This window comes from Cyanistes caeruleus, chromosome 2, assembly GCF_971803275.1.
Source record: "Cyanistes caeruleus chromosome 2, bCyaCae1.hap1.1, whole genome shotgun sequence".
Lineage (NCBI taxonomy): Eukaryota > Metazoa > Chordata > Aves > Passeriformes > Paridae > Cyanistes > Cyanistes caeruleus.
The window spans coordinates 93,739,547-93,749,034 of record NC_141702.1 but is presented as its reverse complement, the minus strand read 5'-3'; the positions used below and the strand labels follow the sequence as shown (position 1 = coordinate 93,749,034).

Here is a 9,488-nt window from a genome sequence, read left to right as displayed (position 1 = left end):
ACACACACACACACACACACACACAGAAACACACACGCACGGCCGGGGCTGCCGCCGCCGCCGCTCACTCGCCCCACACACACACACACTGACGTCTTTTGCGCATTTCCTGCGTTGGAGCGAGCGGCGGAGCGGCACCGGCAGCGGGCGGGGGCTGCGCGGAGGGAGGCGGCCGGCGGCGGCCGAGGGGAGGCGGCGGGCGAGAGGCGGGCGGGGGGCGGCCGGCGGGAGGCGGGAGGGAGGCGGCGGCGGCTCTGCCCATCGTCAGGGCGGCGGCCGCCCAGCCGGAGCCCGCCGAGACCCGCGCGGGCCGCTCCGCTGCCGGCGCCCCCCATGCGCGGGGGTCGCTCCGCTGGGTCCTCGGCCTTGGCGGCGCTGGAGCAGGAGGCGGCGGCGGCGCAGGACGGGCGGCTGCGGGCGGCGGCGCGGATGGAAGGTCCCCGGGTGGATGTTTGCTGAGCAGGCAGGCTGAGTAGGCAGGGCTGGTGGGTCGGCCGGTGTTTCTGATCCGTGTGTGTGAGTGTGTGCGTGTGCGTGTGTGTGTGTATGCGTGTGCATTGTTGTGAGGCGCACGGGCAGGACTGGCGTGTGCGGGAGCCCGGGATCTCTGCTTCTTCTGCGAGGACTGATCCAAGATTATGGTCAGGGTGAAGGGAGAAGGCTCTTGCTTACCCCCCGGATTGATTATGCTCGGGTTTTGATTGCATTCGGGGTTCCTGCAGCCGCGGCCGCCTTCCCCTCTCCGGCGGCCCCCCTCCCTTGTTTTCCGTTAGAAACACGGGCAAGAAAATAAATGTATTCACTGGGTGTCGCAAGAGCAAAGGCTAAATAATCGAAGGTAACGGCAGCAGCCAGGCGAAGAGACCCGCACCGTACCCTGCTCACCCATTCCCAGACCTGCCCTCCTATTTATTGGCGAGACCTCCCTCCCTCCCTCTCGGTGCGAGTGCGTTGAGCGACTGTTTGATCCCGGGAAAAGTGCAGCTATCCAGCCATGGTGGTTTTCAATGGCTTACTGAAAATCAAGATCTGCGAGGCGGTGAATCTAAAGCCCACGGCATGGTCTCTGAGGCATGCGGTGGGTCCCAGGCCACAGACCTTTTTGCTGGACCCTTACATCGCCCTCAATGTGGACGACTCCAGGATCGGGCAGACCTCGACCAAGCAAAAGACCAACAGTCCTGCTTGGAACGATGAATTTGTCACCGACGTTTGTAACGGCAGGAAGATAGAGATGGCTGTTTTCCATGATGCCCCCATCGGGTACGACGATTTTGTGGCTAACTGCACTATACAGTTTGAGGACTTGCTGCAGAACGGGAGCCGGCACTTCGAGGACTGGGTAAGTGTTCACGTTGTAGATACATACATGTACGTACGATTTTCAGTGGCGTGGCTCTGGATGCAACATCTGTCTTGCAGAGCTAGGTTGCCAAGGGCATGTAATGCCTCTGAAGGCTTTTCATTATTTCCACACTGTTATATTGAGATAGTCATGGTTACTGTATAACTAATGCATGTGGTCCACAGGCGAGACAGGAAAGAAAAATATGCTGAATCTAAGTAAGAGGTATGTAGTTACCACGTAAGTTTCTGAAATTATGTGACATAAATACAAATCTCAGTCTTACTGAGTCTGAAAGACCCGAACCAAATGCATCCGTACAAAATATTACCCTAAAACCCAGATCCAGCGCCTAGATGAGTTTCATCATTTCAGGGTGAATACTCTTGGTTAGCCTGGCAATGATGAGCTTTAAAAATCCAGACATGACCTCTGATACGAGACAACCTCAGTGTCTTCCTGTCACTTGAGAGCTCACTGCATCAACACTGATGCTCCTCCTTCCTTCCTCCAGATGATCGACACCTCTATGCGTAGATCTAACGCAATGCTTCTTGAAGTGCTCAAGATTGATGAAAGGGTCCTAGTGGAATTTGGGCCCAACTAGAAAAATTCTGTTGTCTGTACATACAGTGTGTCTTAACAGCTTTCTTAGGGTCTTTAAGACCCCCTAATGTGCCTCAGTGGGAGTACAAAAAAGCTGGAGACTCCTTGCTCTGACATCCTCAGGTAGTGTGATTTAACAGGGAGAAACCAATCAAACAATGAAGAAATGGGAAACATGAATATGCACATTTCACATTTCTGCAGTTAAACAGTTAAATGGTAGATATCCTTTAAATGAGATGTATAATAAAACAATAGTAGCTATCATCTCATTTTCAGTGTGCCCTGCTTGACCACCTATCTGAAATTATATATGCTCATCTTTTTATGTATTTATTTTTCATGGTCAAAGGTACCAGCCAGTATTTTTTTTTTTTGGCAAACAGACAAAGAACCCAGGACCAAAGGAAAAATAGGTCTAATAGGTCTAGGGCTAATAGGTCTGAGTTTTATGTTATTCTTTGGGGCTTTGCTTAATGCAGTGATGTGGAGATAGTGAAATGATGAAAGGGCATGAAAGAATCAGACTCTATTTATGCTGATTAGGAGCTGATCAAGGTTACTGTTAAAACTTTTATGTATACAACTTTAAAATATTTTTCATTTTTGCTACCTATGTGTTGCACTGTGATGGTCAGGGTCTAGGTTATTCTCAGATTCTATAAAAGCTACACATTAGTACGCTCAAATGGTAAAAGTGGGTGATAGAGGAGAAATAGCTATATCAGGACAAATACAGCAGTATTGCAGATGTCTTTTACCTGGATTGAATGATAATCAAGTTGTGACTCTCCTGAAATCAAGTGAGGTTTCATCTTTGAGACCAGTGGGATGAGGAGATCTGCACAGATTTTTAGTGAAAGAATAATAATTTTGTACGTTCTTTTTTGTGCATGGTAGATGTTGTGAGTTTGTCACCAAATCTGGAAGGACCTTTCGGATTCCAGATGCCAAGTTTGAATTTTGGTGGGACTGGGGTGCATCCTGACTCTGATTTTTAAGGTGAACTCAAATGTCTGAACGCAGTCTGTAGATACATAGTGGAATTTAACAGGTTGAGGTCCATTGTGAACAGGATCTGTGAGGAACTAGATAGCTGAATCAAATAAATGCTGGCTTTTATTGCATCAGGATTCATTGCTGTCCAGCATTCAGTGGGTGGGAGGAGATGAGGGAGTGACTACACTGCTTGACTGTTGATATGACAGAATCGGGGACAGGGAGTGGATCATAACTGGTCAGCCCAATATAATGCAGCTTCTGAAGCATCACTTACCTTGTTTTGTACTGTAAACCCTTACCATTAGGATTGTGTTCATGTGCTATGTAGACAGCATACACCCCCCCCCCCCCCCCCCACCCCCATGTCACAGTTAGAATGGGGGGGTGGTAAGTATTTATAGGATTGTGCTTTACACTTTCCAAAATCTTCCTATTTACTGAGCGTGTTGCCATAACTGTAGTACTGTGTATGTTTATTGAATTAATAGATAGGGACCTTCAGAGGACCCTTAAAAAATCACACTGGTCTTGAGTTACAAGAAGACTTGTGGTCGTGAAATCTCTGTAGAGTCCATGCTGAATGAAATAAATTTATTGGTATCTTCATCAGTGTCTGGAGTCTGTATTAAAACCTGACAAAGGAGTCATCTGCAATGTGAATGAGTTTCACACTACAAGGAAGATGCACATGGCCTAAACCAGCATTAGGCTAAGATCTGCAAGTATGATACCAGTTAGTTTTTTCTGTTTTATAAGAGGACTAATTCCTTCATTTCACTCTTGGCATTCAAGGCAGATATTTTTGTACTACTCTTTTTGAACTCTGCAACAAGCAAATTAAAACCAGCAATCACAGCAACCCATTCTTCCTTACTGCCTGAAATATCAAATAAATGCAGCCTACACACTTGAAACACACTTGAAGACCATCAAGTCTTTTTATGCCATTGTAAAGGTTTCCCTTTAGGCAGTCCTGAAAGTTGGAACTGGGTACCAAGCACTTGCTGAGTGTGATTGGAGTAATTGCACTGCTGCCCCTCCTCATCTTCAGAACGATGCAACAGTTATTGCAGGACTGAACTGTCATTATTAAGAGAACACTGAGAAAATGTTCATGTTCTGAGAACAGGTCTTGTCAACCTATTAATAGCTTTAATGCTTTTGATCTCATATAGTTTTAATAGGGGTTTTTAAAGGAAATTTCAGAATTTGTTTTATAATATCTGCATTAGGGTCAAGGTTGTTTTTAGGTTCTTGTAGAAGTCCAAAATGCAAAAAAGATTCACAAAAAAATAATGTTTTGGGTTTTTTTTCCCCTAAGAGGAAACTGTTTCTCATTTTAGCCAGCTCACCAAATTTGATTGACTTTTGCCATTGTGCAAATCCTTATATTTTTTTCTCAGATGAGGTTTTTGGAAAATACTGGATATTTTTCTCACTCTTAGGCCTGTGCTATATATGGATGCCATGGTTACAGTGGAAACACCAATGATAAACAAGTACAAAGCTTGAAATCATGATAACATCTATTGTAACAAGTCAGATGTGCAAAATCTTGGTTCCTTACATCTACAGAGTGTTCAGCAGTTTCTCTTGACCATATGATACATATAGTCCCTAAATATATATATGTATTTTAAATTATTCAAAGTTGTGGTGTGAAACAGTGTTTCAGAGTTTACTGTGTGAAAGCTTTTAAATAAAATATATAGTTTTGTTGGCTTTAAGTAAGATCAATAGAAAATACTTGTTTGGGTTTCTAAGATAGGTATAGTAACAATTAAAAAGATGTCTGCTTTTCTAGTGGTGCATCAATACAGATAACACAGGAAAAGTGTCAGTTTTGCATATTTTTTTTAGTCATGGCCACACTGCAGTTTTAAACTTTGGATTTATTAAATAAATTATTTATTTGACATTTTATGTCAAATATTTGGACATTTCAGGCTTTTTGTAAGCACAGAAAATGTCATATAGAATGGCATTGAGTATTCAAGAGGGTGCTGGTGAACTTGTGCTTTAAAACTAGAAAATACAGAACAATAAACAATTTGCAAGTTCTGACTCAAAAACAAACTAGTAACTTGACAGCTCTGGCTATATTTTTTTGAGTTAGGTAATTCAGGTAATAAAAAAATATGTCTTTATCTAGCTTTCTTACATGTGGCGTATGTAAATGATTCACTTGAGTTGGCAAAGCAGCTACATTTTAATCAGTGGAATTGAGATCAGGAAGGAAAATTCCATTGATATTTAGCCGTGTGGTTCCACTCCTGCAAATTATCATGATCAATGTTTATGTGTGTGGATGATTGGTAGTATGGGTTCTGAGTTCAAGTCCACTTTCCAGAGCTGACAACAGATGAAATCAGCATGATTGGACCTATGCCAAAGACTCCATCTAAGGGTCTTAGCCATTAGCCTAGCTGTACATGACAAAACCTATTGAGTTGTCCTAAGAAATCCTTTTGCTGGCTGAGTAGCTGAACTCACTAAATCAGCAAGGACATCACAACATTTAACAAAAAAAGCCTCTATTTCCACTGAAAATAATTTACAGTTATATTTAGGATAATGAAAGAAATTTAATTTTCTGCTGTCCAAAAAAAATCCCTAATGCTGTCAGGAAAAAAAAAGAAACAGATTTCAGTGAGGTTTTCTTTGCTAAAATACCTTCCATACTCTTTTTCTTCTTTCAGTGTGGCTTCTTCAGATCTAAATTTAAAACACTGTACTTTTTTGAAAGCATCTTTCATATTTCCATTTTGCCAATATGGAGTTAGTTGTGCAGCTGTGCTGCCATAGCATGAAGCGAGTATTATAAATTAATCTCTCAGTAGCAACTGGGTGATGAGTTATAGAAAATAGCATGGGAAGAAGTTGCAGTCTATACAGTTAAACAGGTTACCTGAGCTCTGAATGTCACCCAAAAGGCAGTAGCTGGGGAGGAATTAAAGCTCTTCAGAGTCCTTGGTCCTGTGAGCTGTGATGGATGGATGTGAGAAGTAGAACTGTCTCCAGTGCCTCTAATCTGAATGAAATGGAAAGACTACTTAGGTGCCTTTTTTTTCCCCCCCCTTCTTTTAATACCATTTCTGTTGTTGGACTAGGAATGCCTTTCAGTCAGCAGGTGATCTGTTGTAGCTGGCAGACAGACAATGAAATTGTCATCGAAGTAGTGCAGGTCACCCTGTGCATTCACCTCTGCTTGTGCCATGCACTGCTGAGGTCTGGCAGAAAGTGACTCTAGCATGTTTTCATTTTTATTTTCATCTGCTGGCCAAATTTATTTGTGCTGGTGGTGTTGAAAGGCCTAGGATTTCACTTGCAAAAACTTTAGATTTCATCTAAACTGTGGTTCATGGGCTGCTGAAAAGCTGTTATTGGAATAATATTTGTTGAAAAGAACAGGAAAATACTGGGGTCCTGTTTGAGAGGTTTTTGCATGACATGGTGGTTGTGGAGCAAGGTCTGTCAGGCTTTTGGGCTCAGCAGGGTTTCACAGGGACTCTCTCATTCTGAGACTAAGTGATAGTCAAGAGAGATTTTGGAGAGAACTTCATACAGATAGGGGTCTTCTTTGCCTTCTCCCACAGTCTGTCTCCCTCCTGTGCCTTCTCTTTTCCCTCTCTGCTGGGGATGTGGTACAGTCACACACAGCTCACCCACTGTCTTCTATCAATCCCTTCTACAGCTGCATAAATCTACTCCTACTCCCTGCTAGAAATGTTCTCTCCTAACAGCTCCTGCTTACCTGCAGTGCTTCCTAGACTGCTGAGAAGCAATAGAGGGGGAAAATGCCTTTGTGGTTGTTACTGCAGGGAGAGGGAAAGAGCAAAGTGGGGAAAGGAAGAGATGAAGCATGGGGAGAAACCTGGAGGAGGGTAATGAATAGCTGCTGTTGCACCACGTACTCCAGCTGCCCTTTTGGCAACAGCAGAAAGCTACACGTGTAGGAGACAGGGATGAGCTGGCATAGGCAAATTGGCTAGTTGAAGGCCGTATGGTGATCACTGGCCCGCTTTGGGATTTATTTTTTTTATTTTTTGCCTGCTTTACTGAGTGTATAGCTTTTGTAGTCTCACTTCAGATGTGGAAAAAAAAATTGCTTAGGGCATGAAAAGTGTGTAGTGGAGCATACATTTCACTTAACACTGAATTATCATAGCTGTAGGTCAGGACTTGAGCCTACCACTGATCAGAATCCAATCCTATTGTTGCTACTACCAAATATTGATACAAAGGGACACAGTGAAAATAATTCTACTGAACTCTGTAGAAAGTATTTGTTAGAAAACAGTTATTAGTAGCAGAGTGCAGTTCATAGGTACTAGATCAAATCTAGACTTTTAAGAAATGTCCAAGTGGAGTGAAAACAATTCATGTATGTTATTCTTGTACTAATTTTAAGACAGTGCCTGCTATTATTCCAGCTCAGGTGGTTCCATAGACACTGTGCAGAACTTCATGGTTCTGAGTAAACCACTGATTTCATTAGGTTTACTGGATATCATACAGGCAAGCTTAAATTCTTCCCTCAATAGGGGCCTATGCTCTGTTTCAGCAGAGCTCTCATTAGGGGTAGAAATGAGCCAAGACACAGACTCTCATTTAATAACATGAAAAGCATCCCAGTTGATTCTTCTTTGAATTCTTCAGCTGTCCTGACTCTGTTTTACAGCAGACTCCTACTATAGGGTCCAACTGCAGCCCCTAACTGCTGGGTATTTCCTTCTGGACTATGACTCCAAGTATTAGTTTGCAGACTATGACAGGAGGTTTTTACCTAGCTTGACTATGACTTCAGGCTCTAACTCTATCAGACCCAGACTAACCTCACAGCAGATCTTTTACAGCAGCACCTCTCTTCCTTACTTCCTTCTTCTTAGTGACCCTCTGGACCATTCCTACTTCCTCAAGGCCCTCTTTCTCCAAGTCCTCTTCCTCAAGGTCCTCCCTAACCAGCCAACCCACCCCTTTTATCACAGTTACCTTTATTAGTCACAGCTGCAACCCATTAAAGGCAAGGCTGTTCCTCTTCTTTGGCAATTAGTACAACTGTGATTTACCAGGGGTGAGGTCACCTATAATCCCTTCTTCTACACCTTTAGTGCTCCAAAGGAAAACCAAGAATAAGTAACAGTTAAAAATATTCTTCACTTGTATTTTTTTCTTTCTGATTTATTATTTTTCTGCGAATTTTGTATCTGTAAGTCTGGTTTCTGCTTTCTAGTATCAAACTGAATTTCTGTCCTCCGTGTCCAGAATTCTTTAAATATTACTAAAACGAGGATTTGATTTCAGTTGTAATTGTAGAACTTGGCAACTAAACGTGATTCGTTTTCACTCTGTAAGTAACTCTTATTAAAATGAGTGTTTTGGGTGTTTTCAGGTTTTGAAGGGAAACTGTGAATACAGTTTGTAAAATATTAGAGACAGGAGCTTTTTGGTTTGGAATTGGCTGGTTGAATTCAGTTCTGCTTTACCCAATTCTGTCTTAACCTTCTTTCCCCCATCCCAGCTATTATCTTGTAAGAGAAAGACATCTGCAGTTCATGGTAAGAGAGGGTTTGGGAACAATAAAGTATGCAAGTAATGGGATATTTGTGGTCAAAGAGGACCAAGAAGAGACTTTTCCGCTATCCACGTGGAAAGGTAGGGCTGAAAGTATCTGGGTATGGAAGAAGATCAGAATTTCAAAGACAGCTTGGAAAACTGACGTTTTGGGCTTGTGGGGATTGAACAAACCTTTTTGCCAAGCTGGTCAGAGCAAGGCCTGAAGAATGGGGTATTTTGGGTGCCCTTTTGAATCATACCAATTGTAGAAGTTACAGGAGTTTCAACCATTTGGGGAGAAAGTGATTACTGCAGAAGGCTGACAAAAAGTTTTAACCCTGTGTTTGTGAGTATTTTGCTGTTTGGCAGGCTGTCACTAGACATTTTAAAAAGTATATTCAGTAATATATTAATATGAGACTACAACTATAAAGCTAATAAGCCATTCTAGAGATTGGGTAACTTTCATGGCAGTTATGTACTTCGCACTATATTTTTGTAAAGAAAATGCAGGCGAATATGGTGCAAGAACATCTGCAGAATTCTTATCTACTCTGACCATTATTCAGTCAGTAGCTTGAATTTCTAGAAAAGTTGATTTCTGAGTGTTGTCTCACTGTTATTCCTCCAAGAGTTAAAAAATCAATGATACTAAAGTATCATTGCTGGGATTTAACAGAAGTTACAAAAGCTAAGATTTCGTGTATTTCTGAATAGCACAGCTAAGAAACCTAGAGATACTGGCATGTTCCCATTAAATATAACAGGAGTTTTAATGTTTATTTTATTGGAAGCAGTGTTAGAGAAATGCTACACAGTTCTAAGAGGTTTTTTCCCCTCTGAACTCTGTAGGGCTTGAATTGTTGAGAATCAGAAGTAATGTCAGGCCATAGCTTTTAAAATTAAAAAAACCCCAAAGATTAATTCCATTGGAGGTTTGCAGGCAGGCATTTCTGCCTTATATCGGCTAACTTGAGCT

The 9,488-nt window shown here is 42.3% G+C and overlaps 1 protein-coding gene across 3 annotated transcripts in view; it reads left to right on the top strand.

Annotated features, from left to right (window-relative positions):
• The first annotated feature begins 296 nt into the window (after window positions 1–296).
• Window positions 297–9,488, top strand: part of PRKCE (protein kinase C epsilon) — a 285,921-nt gene continuing 276,729 nt past the window's right edge. For all 3 annotated transcript variants that reach the window (XM_023924501.2, XM_023924502.2, XM_086878387.1), the window contains exon 1: window positions 297–1,342. In XM_023924501.2, coding sequence (XP_023780269.1) covers window positions 995–1,342 — 348 coding nt within the window. In that variant the 5' untranslated portion in view covers window positions 297–994. The remainder of the gene's footprint in view (window positions 1,343–9,488) is intronic.